At 42.8% G+C, this 23,689-nt stretch overlaps 1 protein-coding gene across 16 annotated transcripts in view; it reads right to left on the reverse strand.

The window, feature by feature from the left end:
• Positions 1-23,689, reverse strand: part of TMEM241 (transmembrane protein 241) — a 204,390-nt gene that overhangs the window by 171,943 nt on the left and 8,758 nt on the right. For 15 of the 16 annotated variants that reach the window (XR_008495461.2, XR_008495460.2, XR_008495459.2 and 12 more), the window contains exon 3: positions 15,873-15,950. The exons of the other annotated variant lie outside the window; for it this stretch is intronic. Coding sequence is in view for 12 of the 15 variants with exons in the window: in XM_063653489.1 (XP_063509559.1) it covers positions 15,873-15,950 (78 nt within the window). In the remaining 3 variants the exon portion in view is untranslated. The remainder of the gene's footprint in view (positions 1-15,872; positions 15,951-23,689) is intronic. 16 annotated transcript variants of the gene reach the window in all.

Here is a 23,689-nt window from a genome sequence, read left to right on the forward strand (position 1 = left end):
AGTGCCGGGATTACAGGCGTGAGCCACCACACCCAGCCAGTTTCTGTTGTTTATAAGCCAGCTGGTCTATGCTATTTTGTTACAGAAGCCCAAATGAACTAAAACACTTGTTAACTCATTCATATTCATTAAGCACCCATTATATTCCAATATTCTAGTCAATGAAGACATAGCTCTTAATATGACAGACCAAGTCCAGTGGGAGAGTTAGGCAATAAGTAGATTGTAGTAGTCATGAGAGGAGAGAGAGGGGTGTGGGGGAAGGAGAGAGAAAGCCTGTTGCAATGGCCGACAGCTCCATGTACATAATTTGAAGAACTGTTGACACTTATTCCTGCTGCTCAGGAATAAGGATTTGGATCTCTGGCTTTACAGGTTCCACAACTATTACTGTGCTGTCACAATCCGGTGGGGTCAGACCTTTCAATAGTTAGTCACCTGGTATGTGTAAAATCCATGACAACTGAGATTTCCATACTTTTCCAGGTAGCATAGAGACAAGGTAAAGACATGAGCTACAAGTGTAGTGCTTCTTTGTGCTTTTGTCATCTCCTGAAATATTTTTTAAAGTCATTTCTCCAGGAAGAAATGAAGCTACAACTTTAAAATCCTAGTTAGTTCTGCTGTACCTAAGGATTATTTTGTAGGGAGATACAGCAACAAGTGATACAACTCATACCTGATTCTGGGCACTAGAGAGTATAATCTTATAACATTTACATGCTTATCTAAATCTTTTGAAATTATAATTAGCTTTCTTGCTCCCAAGGAACTGCCAGCAATTTGCAGATTAACTTTAGTCAATAGCTCCACGAGACAGAGAAACTTCACACATTTCCCTGGGCTGGGCTATGTTCTCAGTTCTAGTATAAGCCAGGTCATGTAGCGGTGGGGGCGGGAAGGATGTACAAGTCCAGGGCAAAGTGTTTCATACAGTGGAAAGAACGTGACCTTTGTGGTGTTAAAGCAGATAAGAAGAAGGCCATTAGCCTGATCCTGTCTCTGCACTAGGAGCTCTGAAGTAAGCAGACCACACCTAAACTGGGATGCATTTCTTGTAACTGACTGAAAAAGAAAAACCAAAACTGAGCCTCAATCACAGTCAACCAACGAACTGGTTAAAAATCAGGGACTTCCCACTGAACTATACCCAAAGAAAACCAATGCCTAGCTATAGCCAATTATGTAATATCTTTATTTCCACATTCAGCTACTTCAGCTATAAAAGCTCACAGCCAGGCTGCTACAGTAGAGTTCTCTAAGCCTCCTCTGGTTCTGAGTGCTGCCTGAGTCATGAATTGTTGTTTGATCAAATAATCTCTGTTAAATTTATTTTGTCTAAAGTTTTTCTTTTCTTTATTTATTTAGAGATAGGGTCTCGCTCTGTTGCTCAGGCTGGAGTGCAGTGTGCCATTACGGCTCACTGCAGCCTCAACCTCCCAGGCTCAAGTAATTCTCCCACCTCAGGCCTCTTAAGTAGCTGGGACTACAGGTGCACACCACCATGCCATGCTAATTACCTTATTTTATTTTTGTAGAGACAGTATCTCCCTATGTTTCTCAGGCTGGTCTTGAGCTCCTGGCCTCAAACAACTCTCCCACCTCAGCCTCCCAAAGTGCTGAGATTAGAGGCATGAGCCACTGTGGCCAGCCTAAAGTTTTTCTTTTAATGTGGTCAGGCAAAACTGGATCCATATCCATAGTTTGCAATGAGAACTCACTTTTTTCATTGATCAAATGGGGATAATAATGCTCAGAAGGATTCCGAGAAGATAAGAGAATGAATATACAGTATTTGGGGGCAGTGCATGTCACATTAAAAACAACAACCTCAATAAATGTTGCCCTTCTGGCTTTTCTATACATCACTACAAGGACAGAAGACATCAAGGAAGACCGATAGATCTGGCTACATCAAATGCAACAGCTAAAAACACCATAAAGAAAATCAACAGAAAATTAACAAATCAGGAAAAAACACTGGCAACATATGAAACAGGCTGGATTTTAGTATCCTTAATGTATGATAAATCAATAAGAAAAAAAAAATCAGCTCTCCAAAAAAAAAGTCAGTGGACAAAAACAGGTAATTCTGTCTGTCTCTTTCTCTCTCTCTCTCACACACACACAAGAAATATAAATGGCCAATAAACATATGAAAAATTATCCAACTTCCCAATAAAAGAACTTTAAATTAAATAATTTTGAATTAAAGATACATCATGCTTTGCCCAAGAAACTAGCAATTTTTAAAAGTTATATCCAATAGAGAGGATAATGAAACCAACACCTTCACACTGCTGTGAGATATAGACCGGTATCTTTCCGTAGGGTATGTATGTACTACTTGGCTGTATTTATCAAAAGCCTTAGTACACATACTTTTTGAGCCAGAAAATTCACTTCTATGACTTTATCCTTGGATATGAGTAAAGTTACCTACAATAAAGTTTTCATTCACAGGTGGAAAATAAAACAGCATTCTGACCTCTTTGTTGGTCAGCAAATATGCCAAGTACCTCAGGGCTGGCTACTGTTTCCTCTGCCAGGAACCCTCTCCCCACAAATCACCTGCATGGCCTGTTCTCCCACAGACTCAGATCTCTGCCTAAAAGTTATTTTATCTGTGAGTCCTTCTTACCCACTCTATATAAAATAACCCCCTATCCACTGGCCTGAGACACACACACACACACACACACACACACCCCTAACCTCTTACCTGGCTATATTCTCCACATGTACCACAATTGGACACATTATGCACTTACATTTTCATGTGTTTATTGTCTGTCTACCTCAACTAGAATGTCAGCTCCACAAGGGCAACAATCTTTGTTTTGCTCCCTGCACATCTCCGGCACCAAGAACAATGCCTGGCATATAGCAGACACTCAAATATTTGCAGAATGACTCTCCAGGCATTACTTTGGTATCTTAAAACATTTTTTTTTTTGTCTTCTCTCTCTAGATTGTTACAAGGGGAAAACAACAGCAACAAAATCCAACCATGACCACAACTGACATTTCTTCTTTTTCTCCAGCCCTTTAGAGACTTTGCTCTGAACAGAATTGCTGGTGTTGACAGCTACTCGGTTTTCAAGAGCAGGGATAAGAACAAAAAATGTCTACATCCCACACCTGTCTCTCTGAAATGACCCTAGTGGGGAATCTAACAATTTCAAATTCAATAAACATTTATTAACAATCATGTTGTAACCTAGAACTGTGACAACAACAAACTAACTGCATTAAAAACACACATATTTTCCTTCAATAGACATGAACTTAAACTTAGAATCTTGGAATAGAGGTAGTTACTGTGCTTTCCATATCTTATCTCTCTCTCTTTTTTTTTTTTTTTTTTTTTTATTAAAAAGTAGTACCTGCCTGGCGCGGTGGCTTACAGCTTTAATCCCAACACTTTGGAAGGCCAAGGCTGGTGGATCACCTGAGCTCAGGAGTTCCAGACCAGCCTGGCCAACATAGTGAAACCCTGTCTCTACTAAAAATACAAAAATTAGCCAGGCATGGTGGTGGGCACCTGTAATTCCTGCTACTCGGGAGGCTGAGGCAGGAGAATTGCTTGAACCCAGGAAGCGGAGGTTGCAGTTAGCCGAGATTGTGCCACTGCATTCCAGCCTGGGCAACAAGAGTGAAACTCCATCTCAAAAAGGAAAAAAAAAAGAAAAAAAGTAGTATCTATCTATACCAGAAATTTTTGAAAATACAGATAATCAAGAAAAAGATTATAATTACAATGTCACTATCCACAGAAAACCACTGTTAATACCTTACTATATCTCCTTCCAATCAGTGTCCATATGCACACATATGAACACTCAACAAAAACGGGATGCTATTGTACATATTATTTACAAGCTGCTTCACTTCACATCTTTCCATGTCAAAAAAGTCATCCCCAATTTATCAATAATTGAATACCAGCCCTACTGCTGGACATTTAAATTAATCCTACATTTTTACTATTCTAATACTGTATGGTTACCCTTAAATATACTGCTGGCCCTCTATATCTGTGGGCTCCACATCCATCGATTAAATCAATCATAGATCAAAAATATTAGGAAAAAGGCCGGGCAAGGTGGTTTACGCCCTGTAATCCCAGCACTTTGGGAGGCTGAAGCAGAGGATCACCTAAGGTCAGGAGTTCAAGATCAGCCTGGCCAACACATAGTAAAACACCGTCTCAACTAAAAAGTGCAAAAATTAGCTGGGCATGGTGGCGCATGCTTGTAGTCCCGGCTACTTGGCAAGCTGAGGCAGGAGAATGGATTGAACCCAGGAGGTGGAGGCTGCAATGAGCCGAGATCACACCATTGCACCCCAGCCTGGGCGACAGAGCAAGACTCTGTCTCTTGAAAAAAAAAAAAAGGATGGTTGCATCTGTATTGAACATGGACAGACCTTTCTCTTGCCATTATTCTCTAAACAATACAGCGTAACTACTACTCACGTAGCATTTACGTTGTAATCTAGAGATGATTTAACATATATGGGACGACATGTGTAGGTTATGTACAAATACTGTGCTGTTTTATATCAGGAACTTTAGCACCTGGAAATGTTATGAGAGGGATCCTAGAAGCAGTCCCCCACAAATACCAAGGGTCAACTGTATTCTTGTCTCATATTCATGGTGTTTTTGCAATATGCAGGATAAATTCCCTGAAGTGGAAATGCTATTAAAAGATACGTGCATTAGGCCGGGCGTGGTGGCTCACGCCTATAATCTCAGCACTTTGGGAGGCTGAGGTGGGCGGATCACGAGGTCAGGAGATCGAGACCATCCTGGCTAACACAGTGAAACCCTATCTCTACTAAAAATACAAAAAATTAGCCGGGCGTGGTGGCGGGCGCCTGTAGTCCCAGCTACTCTGGGAGGCTGAGGCAGGAGAATGGCGTGAACCCGGGAGATGGAGCTTGCAGTGAGCCGAGATCGCACCACTGCACTCCAGCCTGGGCAAAAGAGCGAGACTGTGTCTCAAAAAAAAAAAAAAAAAAAAAAAGATAGGTGCATTAAAGTTCATAACTGGGGGCTGGGGGCTGGGCGTAGTGGCTCACGCCTGTAATCCCAGCACTTTGGGAGGCTGAGACGGGCAGATCACCTGAGGTCAGGAGTTCAAGACGAGCCTGGCCAACATGGTGAAACCCCTAAAAATACAAAAAGTAGCCGGGCATCATGGCGGGCACCTGTAGTCTCAGCTACTCGGGAGACTGAGGCACGATAATTGCTTGAACCTGAGAGGCAGAGGCTGCAGTGGGCCAAGATCGCAACCACTGCACTCCAGCCTGGGTGACACAAGTGAGACTCCATCTCAAAAACAAAAAGAAAAAAGTTCATAACTGGGTACCAAATCACCTTCCATAGAGGTTGTAATGACCTGCCCTCCTTTACAGATCTAATGCTGTCTGATTCTAGGATAGCCAGAGGCCTGAACATTAGGAACAAACTAGGCACATGCAACTAATATAACAATTCCCCACCTCTAATTCTTTAGCTGGTGCCATCTGGGCCTCCTGTGCTGGTTTATTCTTTCATTGTCCTGCTGGCCCACAAAGGAGGCAAGATGGAATTAAATCCTGAGATGGTCCTGGTGGGATCTCAGGTCCCTGTGGTGTGTGGGCCTCTAGGGAGCTACTGAGCTACAGAAGAAGGAAGGAAGGAAGGAAGGAGGAAGGGAGGGAAGGAAGGAAGGAAGCAGAGAAAGAGAAGGAAGGAAAGAAAGAGAGGGGAGGGAGGGAAGGGGAGGGGAAGGGAAGGGAGAGAGAAGGGAAGGGAGAGAGAAGGGAAGGGAGAGAGAAGGGAAGGGCGAGAGAAAGGACGGGAGAGAGAAGGGAAGGGAAAGGAGAGAGAAGGGAAGGGAAAGGGAAGGGAAAGGAGAGAGAAGGGAAGGGAAAGGGAAGGGAAAGGAGAGAGAAGGGAAGGGAAAGGGAAGGGAAAGGAGAGAGAAGGGAAGGGAAAGGGAAGGGAAAGAAGAGAGAAGGGAAGGGAGAGGGAAGGGAAGAGAGAGAGAAAGAAGAAAGAAAGACAGAAAAAGAAAGGAGAGAAAGAAAGAGAAAGAAAGAAAGAAAGAAAGAAAGAAAGAGAAAGAAAGAAAGAAAGAAAGAAAGAAAGAAAGAAAGAAAGAAAGAAAGAAAGAGAAAGAAAGAAAGAAAGAAAGAAAGTGTGTGCCGTAGGGTCTCCCAGCAACTCCTAGCCACAAAGACTGCAGACCTTACCATGTTGAAGGACTATTTGCCAAGGGGTCTAATTTGAAAACTGTGGTAATAGATGATCTTTCTTAACTATTTATAAGCACAAATACTGCATCTTGTTTGAATCATGGGACTGTTTTTTGTTTCCATACACACTCTATCATCCCTAAGAACCCTGATGAACAAAGCATTTTATAAGAAGCTAACAAAAGTCTGTTGGCACGGTTTACAAAACTGTTGTTATTGAGATGAAGGCTAATTAAATTAAATTATTTGTTTTTCAAATAGAGCATGCATTATTGAGAGAACATCTGCTCCCTGAAAACAATTTGCAGTTTAGCTCTTCGTGGGCGCTGAAAAGGCTCCTGAAGCTGAATTTTTGAAAATTCTATGTTACACTGACACCTAGTGGACCAAAAAATAGTTTCCAAACATGAAAATAAGACAGCAAGAGGTCAGGCATGGTGGCTTACGCCTGTAATCCTAACATTTTGAGAGGCCGAGGCGGGAGTTCGAGGTCAGCCCGGCCAACATGGTGAAATCCTGTCTCTACTAAAAATACTAAATTAGCCAGGTGTGGTGGCACGCACCTGTAATCCCAGCTACTTGGGAGGCTGAGGCAGGAGGATCCCTTGAACCCAGGAGGTGGAGGTTGCAGAGCCCAGATCATGCCACTGCACTCCAGCCTGGGCAACAGAGCAAGACTCTGTCTCAAAAAACAAACAAACAAAAAGAAACCAAGGTTCACGTTGACTACTGGAATTGCTTAAAATACTAATACCTTGCAAATGTAAAGTCAGTATTTTCTTTAAAGTTGGAAAGGACTTCTGCATATTACATCACTAATTATAGAAGACCCCTAGATTTCTTTTTCTTTTTCTTTTTCTTTTGGTCCACTACTGGTGACTATGCTCGTCAGTCTTATTGCCCCCTTTCTCCCTTCTTCTCACTTTCCTTAGACTTTTCTCTTTAATTCTTCACTCTTCCTCCTGACTCAGAGAGGATCACATTCCCTTGACAAAGTCCAGCCCTAATATTTCTTGAACCCAAGAGCCCTGTGATGACAGTTTCTCACAGAGCATAATTTAGAGATGGAGTCAAAGAACTATGGCCCATAGACCAAACCCCACCTGCTGCCTGTTTCTGAAAATAGCAGTTGATTGACACACTGTCACACCCAACCATTTATGTATTGTCTATTGCTATTTTTATGCTCTAACAACAGAGCCCACAGGGATAGAAGAGCCCACAAGGCTAACATATTTTCCTGGCACATCTGTTGGCCCAATTTAGAATAAGGCAGTCTGAGTCCCAACCTCTAGACCTTACTAGCTGTGGTGCTCAAGGCTTCACACACTAGACAGTGCCCTGGGCTATACACAAAGGACCATGTGACCACTGGGTTTCCGTAAAGTTCTTTTTTTTTTTAAAGGAGATGGGGTCTCACTATGCTGCCCAGGTTGGTCTCAAACTTCTGAGCTCAAGCAATCTTCCTGCCTCAGACTCCCAGAGTGTTGGGATTACAGGCGTGAGCCACCGTGCCCAGCCTCAAGCTCTATTTCTCAAGGCACTTTCATCACTGGTTCTTCCCAGCTCTCTGATCATGCAGAATCATCACTTCTTCCCACTTCATGTTTCATTTTTTTCTGGTCCAAGATTCTCAACATGTAATCTAGTTTATGCTGAAATGGAAATCTTGTCATCTTCAGTAAGGTTCTGACAATCCCTAAAGCCCAATAAGAGCTTCAAAGAAACCAGTCTACAGCTCCCAACACCACAGTGTTTGAAAGGCCACTGCTCTCCTTCCCCACTAGGCGGTCAGGCTTTGACCCTGCCGCAGTGTTGGGAGCTGTTACCCTGTACCCTCCACTGTCAGGGCAGTTGCCTCCTCCAGCACCACCTTAACTACCTCATCCCTTCCTGGGAGGACCAAGGCTAGATGTGTCGCTGAGTGAGCCTCAGGAGATGGACTTCAGGAAAAGCACAGAACAGAGGCAATGTTAGTATTAAGAAATAGAGTTGGCCGGGCGTGGTGGCTCACACCTGTAATCCCAGCACTTTGGGAGGCTGAGGTGGGTAGATCACCTGAGGTCAGGAGTTTGAGACCAGCCTGGCCAACATGGTGAAACCCCGTCTCTACTAAAAATACAAAAAAAAAAAAAAAAATTAGCCAGGCATGGTGACGCGCGCCTGTAGCCCCAGCTACTTGGGAGACTGAGGCAGGAGAAGTGCTTGAACCTGGGAGGCGGAGCTTGCAGTGAGCCAAGATCATCCCACTGCACTTCAGCCTGGGGGACAGAAGGAGGCTCCTCCTCAGAAAAAAAAAATTTAAAAAAAGAAAAGAGGGCTGGGCGCGGTGGCTCACGTCTGTAATCCCAGCACTTTGGGAGGCTGAGGCAGGGGGATCATGAGGTCAGGAGTTCAAGACCAGCCTGGCCAAGATGGTGTAACCCTGTCTCTACTGAAAATACAAAAATTAGCCGGGCATGGTGGCGGGAGCTGAGGCTGAGGCAGGAGAATCGCTTGAACAGGGCAGCAGAGGTTGCAGTGAGCTGAGATCAAGCCACTGCACTCCAGCCTGGGCAACAGAGTGAGACTCTGTCTCAAAAAGAAAGAAAAGAAAAAAAAGAAAAAGAAAAAGGAAAGGAGGAAGGAAGGAAGGAAGGAAGGAAAGAAGGCAGGCAGGCAGGGGAGGGGAAAGAGAGAAAGAGAGAGAGAGTTGGGGCAGGGCGCGGTGGCTCATGCCTGTAATCCCAGCACTTTGGGAGGCCTAGGCGGGTGGATCACCTGAGGTCAGGACTTCAAGACCAGCCTGACCAACATGGCGAAATCCCGTCTCTTCTAAAAGTACAAAAATAAGCCAGGTGTGGTAGTGCCTGCCTGTAATCCCAGCTTCCCGGGGGGGCTGAGGCAAGGGAGTTGCTTGAACCCAGGAGGCAGAGGTTGCAATGAGCCAAGAAAAAAAAAAAAATTAAGTACAGCCAGACACAATGGCACACACCCGTAGTCCCAGCTACTTCAGAAACAGATGGGAGGATCACCTGAGCCCAGGAGTTTGAGGCCATCATGGACAACATAGCAAGATCCCGTCTCTAAAACAAATAAATAAATAAAATGTATGGCCAAGCACGGTGGCTCATGCCTGTAATCCCAGCACTTTAAGAGGCCATCAGGAGGACTGCTTGAGGCCAGGAGTCTGAGGCCTACCTGGGCAACATAGTGAGATGCTGTCTCTACAAAAATTTTAAAAATTAGCCAGCATGATGGTTCACACCTATAGTTTCAGCTACTCAGGAGGCTGAGGCAGGAGGATCTCTTAAGCCTATGAGTTGCAGGCTACAGTAAGCCATGATTGAACCACTGTACTCAAGCCTGGGCAACAGAGCAAGACTCTGTCTCTAAATAAATAAATAAATTTTTTTAAATAAATACAATCTGGACCCTAAATGATTGGTTAACTGTTCATTTCTTTATAAACAGTGCTAAGTTAATTTGGAGGTTTTATCAAAGATACTTGTTATGGTTCTCCAGCACAGACTCTTGATGAAAAATTAAGGGATGTGGGCTTCTGTTTCGTCTCAGAAATTTCTGGTCACAAAGGTATTGTAGCATGAAATTTTTAACTTAGAATTTCTCATCTTTGAAAGCTTGAGAGTTCAAACTTTGCTCTCTTATAACAGACGAAAAGTGGCAAGTAGGTTAAAAATTACTTTCAAAGTGTTTTTATTTAAACCTGTAGCCTGGCAATACAGGAATTATAGGACTGCATTGAAGTCTCCAATGAAATTACACCTGAGCCTGCCTTCTGCAATGGTTCCAGAATCCAAAAAAGAATGCCATGGTCTCACGGTGCTAACAGATGTCCGGTCAGATAAAACGGATCACAATGTTCTTTTAGAACCACTTTTTGCAAATACAGGAAGCCTTTAGCAAACGATTTCAGCATCTGCTGGAAAAATTGCTTCAATGTTCTGCAATGGCTTGGCAACAGCAGTAACTGCCATGTATTGACAAGCTTATGGCTGTACAACAGTGCTATCTGTCCCAAGACAGACGGTTTTCCAAGAGCATCATCCAAGACTAGGTGGCAACAACCAGTCACCAGGCAAACACCTAGACAAGAGAATGACACCATAAGGTTGCTATGTAGAGCCAATACTGGCAGGCACAGGAGATACGGCCTCTTTGCAATATAAGAAACGTGTTGGCCGGGCATGGTGGCTCATGCCTGTAATCCCAGCACTTTGGGAGGCCGAGGCAGGTGGATCACCTGAGGTCAGGAGTTCGAGACCAGCCTGACCAACACGGTGAAACCCTATCTCTACTAAAAATACAAAAAAAAATTAACTGGGCATGGTGGTAGGTGCCTGTAATCTCAGCTACTCAGGAGGCTAAGGCAGGAGAATTGCTTGAACCTGGGAGGCAGAGGTTGAAGTGAGCCGAGATCGTGCCATTGCCCTCCGGCTTGTGTGATAAGAGCAAAACAGGTTCTGAGGCTCATTTGACATTTGAGAGGGAATGGGGGCCTCTTTGAGCTCCAGGTTAGAAGGGCAATCTAAATGAGTTCTCCATGGCCTATGCTGCCCAGTCTTAACTTAGGACCCACTCTCCAGCCCCACCATTACAATCCCCACCCCATAGTAACCTCTGGGACTCCAAACTGTCTTCCTGATATTTCCATTTTTAGAAGAGCCAAACCTCTGTCATCTCTGCATTCACAGTTACTCCGTAAAGCTGGGCTTCACTTTCCTAATGATATCATCAGAAAACCAAGCCCAGGAGGAAACAGCAGCCAGAGCAAATACAAACCCAGCCCAGCACACACGAAAGAACTTGGGTGCTGGATCCTTCTGCTAAACATCTGGTAACGCTCCTTTGCCAAGGGCCATGGCAACTGGAAATCCTGAGCTGTACCAGCAGTTACAAGATCCACCAAAAACCCAGATATGGGGATCTTGGACAAAAAGTTTAATGGAGCTATGGGTGGCTGTGAATACACCTACAGGAGACAGTGGTGAAAAGACTTCTGTGGAGTTTAGCTAGGAGCTGAAAAGATGATGTGATCACAGATAGTCCGAGATACGTAGAACCTCGCAGCACACTGTCAAGTCCAAGGGACAAGTGTCTAGTGGGTCTCAAACTTCTACAGTCAAAGGACAACTCCTTTCAGGGAAGCAATCTTGAGAATCTTTGGCCAGTTCTACTAGTCATTACTTGCCCTTCAAAACATCAATTAGAAGGCTGGGCACAGTGGCTCATGCCTGTAACCCCAGCACTTTGGGAGGCTGAGGGGGAGGATTGCTTGAGGTCAGGAGTTAGAGACCAGCCTGGGCAATATTGCAAACCCCCATCTCTACAGAAAATTAAACAATTAGCTGGGCATGGTAGTGCACACCTGTAGTCCCAGTCACTTGGGAAACTGAGGTGGGAGGATAGCTTGAGCCCAGAAGTTCAAGGCTGCAATGAGCTAAGATTGAGCCATTGTACTCCAGCCTGGGTGACAGAGCAAGACCTTGCCTCAAAAAAAAAAAAAAATTAATAAAAGTATGGAGAATTCTATCAACAGATAAATGCATAAACAAAATGTGATGAATACATATAGACATGGTTCAGCCTCCACAAGGAATGAAATTCTGATTCATGCTACAACATGTAAGAAACTTGAAAACATTAATGCTAAGTAAAATAAGTCAGACACCAAAGAACAAATATTGTACAACTCAATTTATACAAGGTACCCAGAATAGGCAAATTCATAGACAAAGAAAGTAGAACGGGGGTTACTAGGAGCAAGTGGGAGGGGGAGAATGGGAAGATATCGTTTAATGGGTACAGAGTTTATGTTTGGAATGATGAAAAAGTTCTGGGCAAAAATAGTTATGATGATTGTACAATATTGTGACTATAATCAATGCCAATGAATTGTACACTTAAAAAATGGTTAAAATGGCAAATCTTATGTTATACATGTTTTATTAACAACACAATAAACAAAAAATTTTTTCATGTGAAAAATGGCATTGCTTTTAAGAAAATATGAGTAAGGTAATTTTTTAAAGACTACTATTCATAAGTAAATAATTTACACCAGATATTATGTGATAATTAGAATCAGCAAGGAAGACTCATGTTGATCTGCACCAGTGGTCCCCAGGCTATAATGTGATAGCCAATTCCCTCATTCTGGCCCAAGCTCCTGCTTCTCCAGAGGAATACATTTACCCATTTGGAGCCAGGGTCCTTCAGTATTTAAATATTGTAACTATCTCAGGCCTTGTGAATTCTGTATCCCTATTTGTTTAAATGAAGCCCAATTCTTACTGAACTATCCACTATAACAATGGAGTATTTAGTAAGACTTGTGCTTAGTGTAACATATAAAATCCCAAAAGTATCTTTATTTCATCCAATTAAGGATACTATACCATGAAAATGCAAAATTGTGACTTAATGAACTTCTCCTTTGGATTAGCTAAGCATATTGTGTGGAATATTCCTTCTGAATATGGATTATGATATAACATGGTCAGGTACATTAATGTACACCTATGTTCCCAGGATCTCTCCTTCATAAAACTTCTTAATACTAGTTTTTTGCTCTCCAGTTTTAAATCTTCAGGAGAAGCCAAAATTATTATTTTTTTTCTTTTTTTTTTTTTTGAGAGAGGGTCTCACTCTGTCACCCAGGCTGGAGTGCAGTGGCGTGATCCCGGCTCACTGCAACCTCTGCCTCCCTGGCTCAAGCAATTCTCCTGCCTCAGCCTCCCAAGTAGCCATGCTGGGCTCATTTTTGTATTTTTAGTAGAGATGGGGTTTCACCATGTTGGCCAGGCTGGTCAACTCAAGTGATCTTCCTGCCTCGGCCTTCCTAAGTGCTGGGATTACAGGCATGAGCCACCACACCCGGTAGAGGAGCCAAAAGTATTAATATTATGCTGAACATATTCTCAAATCTTCTCCAGAGTGCCAAAGGAGTGACTTAACAATTAAGCAGTTGGCCGGGCGCTGTGGCTCACGCCTGTAATCCCAACACTTTGGGAGGCTGAGGCGGGTGGATCACGGGGTCAGGAGATCGAGACCACCCTGGCTAACGTGGTGAAACCTCGTCTCTACTAAAAAATACAAAAAATTAGCCAGGCATAGTGGCATGCGCCTGTAGTCCCAGCTACTCGGGAAGCTGAGGCAGGAGAATGGCATGAACCCGGGAGGCGGAGCTTGCAGTGAGCCAAGATCGTGCCACTGCACTCCAGCCTGGGCGACAGAGCAAGACTCTGTCTCAAAAACCAAAAAAAGAAAAAAAAAACAATTAAGCAGTTAATCTGATTAACAGAGAAACTGGGCAGAGTCATCACAAGGTGAATGACTTGGCCTGCTCATTCAGCTGGGATGTCTACTTTATTCATATTAACCTTAGCTTAGTTTTCTTTTCACTTTGTGCATCATTTCAGGATAGGAAGGATGTTCTCAAAGAATTAGGAGGATATCTAGGTGAGGCAGGAGTAGATAACCAATTCAGACTATAGTTTTGGCTAGATAATGTCATGGTCTTTAAAATTTCTTTTTTTTCTTTTTCTTTTTTTTTTTTTGAGACAGAGTTTCGCTCTTACAACCCAGGCTGGAGTGCAGTGGCCCAATCTTGGCTCACTGCAACCTCCGCCTCCTGGGTTCAAGTGATTCTCCTGCCTCAGCCTTTCAAGTAGCTGGGATCACAGGCATGTGCCACCACACGCAGCTAATTGTGTATTTTTAGTAGGGACAGGGTTTCACCTTATTGGTCAGGCTGGTCTCGAACTCCTGACCTCAAGTGATCCACCTGTCTCGGCCTCCCAAAGTGCTGGGATAACAGGCATGAGCACTGTGCCTGGCCTAAATTTCTTTTAAACATATTTAAAAGGCTATTTTAATAGAATCATAACAACTAATGTAACGTGTGATCCGGATTGGACCTCGTACTAGAATTTTGGAGTGGAGGGCTACAAAGGATACCATCGAGATAACTGGCAAAATATGGTCTTTAAATGAGATAACAGTATTGTATCAATGTTAATATCTCCAGATTTTGATAATTTTACTGCAGTCCTCTAAGAAAATGTCCTTGCTCTTAGGAAATACACCCTAAAGAATTCAGAAGTAAAGAAAAGAGACATTTCCTGTCAAATCTACAACTTACTTTCAAAAAGTTCAGGGAAAAAAAGTTTATATATTTATATACGTATGTATGCATATACATACACATATATATACATGTACAGTACATCAAGACAAAATGATAAGAAAAGCATGGCAAAATAAGGGAATCGCCGGGCACAGTGGCTCGTGCCTGTAATCCCAGCACTTTGGGAGGCCAAGGTGGGCGGATCACCTGAGGTCAGGAGTTCAAGACCAGCCTGACCAACACGGAGAAACCCCATCTCTACTAAAAGTACAAAATTAGCCAGGCGTGGTGGCACATGCCTGTAATCCCAGCTACTCGAGAGGCTGAGGCAGGAGAATTGCTTGAACCCAGGAGGCAGAGGTTGCAGTGAGCTGAAATTGCACCATTGCACTCCCGCCTGGGCAACAAAAGCAAAACTCCATCTCAAAATAATAATAATAATAATAATAATAATGAAATCTGAGTAATGGGTAGGGGAGTTCATTGTATTATTCTAACTTTTCTATAGGTAGGAATTTTTTCTGAGGCACGGTCTCTGCTGTGGCTCAGGCTAGAGTGCTGTGGTGCAATCACGGCAAACTGCAGCCTTGACCTCCCAGGCTCAGGTGATCCTCCCACCTCAGTCTCCCAAGTAGCAGGGAACACAGGCATGCACCACACCCAGCTAATATTTTTCTTATTATTTTTGTAGAGGTGGGGTCTCCCTATGTTGTCCAGGCTGGTCTCAAACTCTTGGGTTCAAGTGATCTTCCCGCCTTGGTTTCCCAAAGTGCTGGGATTACAGGCATGAGCCACCATGCCCAGCCAGAAATAATTTAAAATAAGAAATTTACTAAAAAAAAAGTTAAGCTAATATAATTTCATTCATCATATCTTATGATCTAAAACAAAGCAAAACTAATTTGACATTATAAAATATATATATCAATTAACTTTTTTCCCCACACTACATCAATGTATCAGTTAATACTATATTAGTGGCATTATTACCCAGGAAAATACTATTTGAATTTTATCTGAAAATAAAATCACTAAGCCGCACAGTTAGAAGGGAACTAAGAGATCAAACAAATCAAACAAACCTCTGTTTTGGCTGGGCATGGTGGCTCACGCCTGTAATCCTAGCATTTTGGGAGGTCAAGGCAGGTGGATCACTTGAGGTCAGGAGTTTGAGACCAGCCTGGCCAACATGGTGAAACCCCGTCTCTACTAAAAATACAAAAATTAGCCGGGCATGGTGGTGTGCGCCTGTAATCCCAGCTACTCAGGAGGCTGAGGCATGAGAATTGCTTGAACCTGGGAAGCAGAGGTTGCAGTGAGCCAAGATCATGCCACTGCACCCCAGCCTGGGAGACAGAGTGAGACTCTGTCTCAAAAATAAATAAGTAAGTAAATAAATAAACCTCTGTGTTCCCAGTGTGACACCATATGAAATTACATAATATCAAAAGCAAGCAGAGTGTGAAGCATGCATGAGTCCAGCATAGAGAGGTTATACCTTGAACTGCTGTTGATCTCTACCCAGCCCAGTTTCCAGGACACATGAAGCAAAAGTCCACCAATGAGCGTCTGCCACCTGGAAAGGACAAGGGGCAATGTGAATTTCATAGAGTGCTACAGTCTCCAACACCATCCAGCCCCAGCAGATCTGCTGACTGACACAAAGAGACAAGTTCAACTCTATTTACTACTCTTTTCTCCCACTCTGTCCCAATTATCCCATTTCTCAGACCTTTCCTTCTCAATCTCTACTATTTCCTTGAGTCCAACTGTCCAGCAAGTACTGACATTGATATTCTTCTCCTCTTTTTTTTTTTTTTTTTGAGATGGAGTTTTGCCCGTCGCCCAGGCTGGAGTGCAATGGCGCAATCTCAGCTCACTGCAACCTCCGCATCCCAGGTTCAAGCGATTCTCCTGCCTCAGCCTCCTGAGTAGCTGGGATTACAGGCGCGTGCCACCATGCCTGGCTAATTTTTTGTATTTTTAGTAGAGACAAGGTTTTACCCTGTTAGCCAGGGTGGTCTCGATCTCCTGACCTCAAGATCCTCCTGCCTTGGCCTCCCAAAGTGCTGGCATTACAGGCGTAAGCCACTGTGCCTGGCCTCTTCTCCTCTTATTCTAGACTTTTCCTGAACAGCCTCACTCATAGCCACTGCTTCTCCCACTGCCTCTACATTGATGATTCCCAAATCCCCGTTCTCACTTGGATACTGCCACAATATCTCCCACAAGCTCTCAATGATTATTATTATTGTTTTTATTCATAGATTTGGGGGCATATGTGCTGCTTTGTTACATGGATGTAGTGAGTAATGGTGAGGTTTGGGCTTCCAGTGTCCATCAACTGAATAGTATACCTTGTGCCCAACAGATACCGTTTCAACCCTCAGCCCCCTCCCATCCTCCCTGCCAAGCTCCCAGTGATAATATGCCTAAATCATTAACCTGAACCTCTCCCTCAAATCATCCTCCCTATCCCCAATCAGCCAAACCAGAAACCTAGGTGGCATTCCACCTCACCTCTTCGGCCTTTACCTCCCTCGTCTAAGCACAATATCCTATTGATTTTATTCATCCCCATAGCAGCATTCAAATCTGAAGTCTTCCCCACCAACCCTCCCGCCTCTGTCTCAATTCAGGCTCTCATCATCTCATGCCTGGCTCACAGCATTAGTCCCTTAACTGGTCCCCCTCTCTCCAAGGTTGCCCCCCATCCATTCTTTACTTTGCAGTCAAAGGGTTTGTCCTAAAATGTGAATTTAATTGTGCTACTCGCTTGTTTTAAAAAAGATGATTCTTCCTGGTGCCACAGGCAGCAACCCTCAGCCTCTTTTCTGCCAACAACACACTTGGGGTCATGAAGCTCACCTGAGACACACAGCCCCCAGCATGCACAGTGCAGGCGCAGCACAGGTCACAAACACCCCTCCCCCTCCCAATGCAGAAAGCACATCAGAATGCCAAATGAGTGAGAGGGACAGTCGCTTGCTCTAATTGCTTTTTTATTTTACTTGAGTCATTCATAAATGTCGAAACCCTGTTTTTCATGATAAATGACTTGAGACACCTCACCTCGGAAGTGACTATGACCACAACACACCCATGTGTTGTGACACTACAGTTGAGAACTCTGGCCTAAAGGACAAAGTCACTTGGGTGTGACACATAAAGTCCTTTGGGACTTGCACCAGCTCTTCTCCAGGGTCAGCTCCTGTCTGTCTGCTGTGTGCAGCCACATTCCAGCCACAGCAGATGGCCCACAGCCTTGGGAACATGCCAGGCCATGTCATACTTCTAGGAGTCTGGGTGTGCCATCCTCTTGCCCCATAATGTTCTTTCCATCTCTTTGTCTGTAGTGAACACCTGCTCAGCCTATAACACCCAGTTTGCACATATCCTGTGTGAAGTTTCACTGACCCAGCCAAGCAGAACACACCAAATGTGGGTCCTGCCTTCAAACAGTTTGGTCTAGTACAGTGATTCTCAACCAGGCGATCTTCCCCTCCAGGGGGCATTTGGCAGTGTCTAGAGAAATGTTTGGTTGTTACAACCGGGGAGAGGGGCGGAAGGTATGCCACTGGAATCTAGCCAGTAGAAGCCAGGGATGCTGCTAAACATCCTACAATGTGCAGGGCAGTCCCCACTGCAAAGAATTATCCAACTCAAAATGTCAGTGGCTGGAATGTCATTCCAAGGTTGAGAAACCCCGGTCTAGTGAAAGTAAGGTAATTAATCAATAATTACAAGAAACTGTGTGAAGCCCTAAAAGGAAGTGTACCAGGTACTATAAGCCACTCTACTGAGGGCAACTAACCTAGTCTAGTGAGTGGGTAAGACTTCCTAGAGAAAATAAATTTGAGCAAAAACCCAAAGCGTGTTCAAAGCAGAAGACCCAGAAGGGACAAAGGCCCAGAAGTGAGAGCAACAATGGCTTGATTCAAAGCTTCTTGGAGAAGTTCATTTGGTCTGGACCCCAGCACTGGAGCACTGGAGAGGGGAGAGCAAGAGCTGATCCTGGAGAGAAGGGGCTGATCCCGAAGGACCACGTCAATCATAAGGAGCTGGGACTTCAAACTGGGGACTCACTGAAGGGTTCCAGGCATGGGAGTGACACGTGCATTTACACTTGGGGAAGCTCCCTCTCTTTATAAGGGAGGGAATGTTACTGAGAGAAGCAAGACTAGGGGCAAAGAAGTAAGTTAGCAGTTTTTATAATAATTGGAGAGATGACAGTGGCCTGGAAAGGGGCAAGATGGACGAAGAAAGTGGACAGATGCTGAAGATGTCTAGGAGGCCCCGGTGGTTAACTGGATGTTAAGGATGAAGGAGACAAAGGAAACAAGAATCACTCCCAGGTTCTGAGGTGTGCAGTTAAATGGAAGGTAACCATTCACTGCGGGTGAATTTAAGGAAGAGATGGAATTTAAAAAGCAAGCTCCATGAGGGCAGGGATGTTTTCTTCACTGATGTACCCCAAGCATCTTCAGAATATGTTACTCTGCCCTAGCAGACACCAGGCATTGTTCTAGGCACTGGGAATACTCCAGTGACAAAATGGATAAGTCAAAATTCCTGCCTTTGTAGATCTTACATTCTTTTGGGGAGGTGCATTCAGTCTGTCTCATCCAAGGACAAGGAGGAGAAGCGTAGAGATCACCCTTTCCTACGCACATTCCCTCAGTCCCTCTACCTTTAAAGATGTGGAAAGACAACCAGAACCAAAAAACGCTTGCTACTCTGTAAGAGAGAAACCGGTATCCCAGCTTTATTGACTAAAATACCCATAATCACAGAAGATACTTTAAAAGTTTTGCTATGAGGCTGGGCACAGTGGCTCACGCCTTAATCCTGGGAGGATCGCTTGAGGCCAGGAGTTCAAAGCTGCAGAGAGCTATGGAGTACATGCCACTGTACTCCAGCCTGGGTGACAGAGAGGGAGCCTGCCTCTACAAAAACAAACAAACATGTTTGCTATGAAATATTAGGGAGGAGCTTGACAAAGCATTTTAAAGTTCACCTGAAATAACATAGTGGTGATAATATAATGAACATTTTTTTAAAAGGAGAATGAGGGATGGCTTGCTCTACTATATATTTAAATGGTTTAATAATTAAAACAGTTCAGCACTAGTCCCTTAACATCAAAACTGACAAATACTTACCCAAAAGAGACCCTAGAAAAATGACTTTATTATTTTTTATCTTTTATTTTTGGGACAGTCTTGCACTGTTGCCCAGATTGGAGTGCAGTGGCATGATCTCAGTTCATTGCAACCTCCACTTCCTGGGTTCAAGCAATTTGCGTGTTTCAGCCTCCCAAGTAGCAGGGACTACAGGTGCTCACCATCACACCTGGCTAATTTTTGTATTTTTAGTAGAGACAGGGTTTCGTCATGTTGGCCAAGCTGGTCTCAAACTCCCAGCCTCAAGAGATCCTCCCACCTTGGCCTCCCAAAGTGCTGAGGTTACAGGTGTGAGCCACCATGCCCAGCCAAAAAATGACTTTATACAGATGCTCTTCAACTTACAATGGGGTTATATCCCAACAAATTGATCATACGTCGAAAATGTCATAACTGAAAGAGCATTGAATACACATAACCTACCGAACACCAGAGCTTGGCCTCGCCTACCATAAACGAGTTCAGAACATTTATATTAGTGTGGCTGGCTGAGAGCTGCAGTTCACCACTTGCTGCTACTGCCCAGCATGAGGGGAGAGTATTTTATGGCATATCTGCCTGGGAAAGAGCAAAACCCAAAAGCTGAAGTATGGTTTCTACTGAAAGCATATTGCTTTCACACCGCTGTACAGTCAAACAATTGTAAGTCCAACCGTCGTTAAGTTGGGACAGTCTGTATATGATATTAACAATCATATACAGATTATTATACCTTTGGACATAAGGCCAAAGGAAGGATTATACAATAAATGAGGCTAGTATAAATTAGTTAACTACTGGGGAAGGGACAATTTCCTTACATTGCACCATACACTAAATTAAACTGACAACAATTAAAGCTTGAATAAAGCTTTAAGGAAATACAGGTGAATATCTAAATGATGATTAAGCCTTTGGGCATAAGGCAAAAGGAAGGATTATAGAATAAATGAGGCCAGTATAAATCAGTTAACTACTAGGGAAGGGACAATTTCCTCACATTGCACCATACACTAAATTAAACTGACAATGATTAAAACTTGAATAAAGCTTTAATGTAATATAGGTGAATATCTAAATGGTTTTATGATGGAGAAGAAAAAAACATAAAAGCAATGGAAGCAATCATGAAAAAAACAATCAATATATTTGACCACAAAAAAAATTTAAATAATCAAAATAATTATAAACAAATTAAAAGGCAAAGAACAAATTACAAAAATTATTTCCAAAAACATGATGGACAAAAGGTTGAGCTCCTTAAAATGTAAAGAATTTATTAAATTCCTATACACCAATAACAGACAAATAGAGAGCAAAATCAGGAGTGAACTCCCATTCACAATTGCTTCAAAGAGAATAAAATACCTAGGAATCCAACTTACAAGGGATGTGAAGGACCTCTTCAAGGAGAACTACAAACCACTGCTCAATAAAATAAAAGAGGACACAAACAAATGGAAGAATATTCCATGCTCATGGATAGGAAGAATCAATATCGTGAAAATGGCCATACTGCCCAAGGTAATTTATAGATTCAATACCATCCCCATCAAGCTACCAATGACTTTCTTCACAGAATTGGAAAAAACAACTTTAAAGTTCATATGGAACCAAAAAAGAGCCCACACTGCCAAGACAATCCTAAGCAAAAAGAACAAAGCTGGAGGCATCATACTACCTAACTTCAAACTATACTACAAGGCTACAGTAATCAAAACAGCATGGTACTGGTACCAAAACAGATATATAGACCAATGGAACAGAACAGAGCCCCCAGAAATAATACCACACATCTACAACCATTTGATCTTTGACAAACCAGACAAAAACAAGAAATGGGGAAAGGATTCCCTATTTAATAAATGGTGCTGGGAAAACTGGCTAGCCATATGTAAAAAGCTGAAACTGGATCTCTTCCTTACACCTTATACAAAAATTAATTCAAGATGGATTAAAGACTTAAATGTTAGACCTAAAACCATAAAAACCCTAGAAGAAAACCTATGCAATACCATTCAGGACATAGGCATGGGCAAGGACTTCATGACTAAAACACCACAAGCAATGGCAACAAAAGCCAAAATTTACAAATGGGATCTAATTAAACTAAAGAGGTTCTGCATGGCAAAAGAAACTACCGTCAGAGTGAACAGGCAACCTACAGAATGGGAGAAAATTTTTACAATCCACCCATCTGACAAAGGGCTAATTTCCAGAATCTACAAAGAACTTAAACAAATTTACAAGAAAAAATCAAACAACCCCATCAAAAAGTGGGCAAAGGATATGAACAGACATTTCTCAAAAGAAGACATTTATGCAGCCAACAGACACATGAAAAAATGCTCATCATCACTGGCCATCAGAGAAATGCAAATCAAAACCACAATGAGATACCATCTCACCCCAGTTAGAATGGTGATCATTAAAAAGTCAGGAAACGACAGATGCTGGAGAGGATGTGGAGAAATAGGAACACTTTTACACTGTTGGTGGGACTGTAAACTAGTTCAACCCTTGTGGAAGACAGTGTGGCGATTCCTCAAGGATCTAGAATTAGAAATACCATTTGACTCAGCCATCCCATTACTGGGTATATACCCAAAGGATTATAAATCATGCTGCTATAAAGACACACGCACACACATGTTTATTGTGGCACTATTCACAATAGCAAAGACTTGGAATCAACCCAAATGTCCCTCGATGATGGACTGGATTAAGAAAATGTGGCACATATATACCATGGAATACTATGCAGCCATAAAAAATGATGAGTTCATGTCCTTTGTAGGGACATGGGTGAAGCTGGAAACCATCATTCTGAGCAAATTATCACTAGGACAGAAAAGCAAACACCGCATGTTCTCACTCATAGGTGGGACTTGAATAATGAGAACACTTGGACACAGGAAGGGGAACATCACACACCAGAGCCTGCCATGGGGTGGGGGGAGGGGGGAGGGATAGCATTAGGAGATACACCTAATGTAAATGACAAGTTAATGGGCACAGCACACCAACATGGCACATGTATACATACGTAACAAATCTGCACGTTGCGCACATGTACCCTAGAACTTAAAGTATAATTTAAAAAAAAGAATTTATTAAATTAATAAGAAAAACACTAAAACCTCAATGAAAATAAATGGATAAAAGGCACAACTAGACAATTCACTAAAAAAGAGATACAAGTGGATAATATGCATAAGAAAATTGTGCAACTTGACAAATAATCTAAAAAATCATATGACGAAACAATATACCTTTTGCTCATGAAATCAGCAAAGAGAATCACAGTTTGAGTGCAATATTATAGAAATGTTCATATAGAGGCTAGGTGGGAATGTCAATTGGTAAAACATTTTTGGAAAAGAATATGTTAATATTCAAGGAGAATACTAAAGAAGTTCATGCACTTTAACCCAAATTTATTAATTTTTATGTGTTTTAGACAGGATCTCACTTTGTCACCCAAGCTGGAGTACAGCAGCACGATCACAGCCCACTGCAGCCTCTAACTCTTAGGGTCCAACAATCCTCCTGTCTCAACCTCCTGAGTAGCTGAGACTACAGGTTCATGTCACCATGCCTAGCTAATTTTTTTTTTTTTTTTTTTTTTTTAAGATTCAAGGGGTGCATGTGCAGATTTGCTACACGGGTACATTGCGTGATGCTGGTTTGGGCCTCTATTGATCCTGTCACCTAAACAGTGAACACAGCACCTAATAGGTAGCTTTTCAATCCTTACTTACCTCGCTCCCTAACTCTCCCCTTGGGGAATCCCCAGCGTCTACTAGTCCATCTTTATGTCCATGTGTACCCAATGTTCAGCTGCCATTTATAAGTAAAAACATGCAGTATTTGGTTTTCTCTTTCTGTGTTAATTCACTTAGGATAATGACCTTCAGCTACATCCATGCTGCTGCTAAGGACATAATTGTGCTCTTTTTTACAGCTACGTAGTATTCCATGGTATATATATACACCAGATTTTCTTTATCCAATCCACTGTTTATGGGCACCTAGGTTGATTCCATGTCTTGCTATTATGAATAGTGCTGTGATAAAATACACGTGAGTGTAGGTATATTTTTGGTAGAATAATTTATTTTCCTTGAGTATATACCCAGTAATGGGATTGCTG

This window comes from Pongo pygmaeus, chromosome 17, assembly GCF_028885625.2.
Source record: "Pongo pygmaeus isolate AG05252 chromosome 17, NHGRI_mPonPyg2-v2.0_pri, whole genome shotgun sequence".
NCBI classification, from domain to species: domain Eukaryota; kingdom Metazoa; phylum Chordata; class Mammalia; order Primates; family Hominidae; genus Pongo; species Pongo pygmaeus.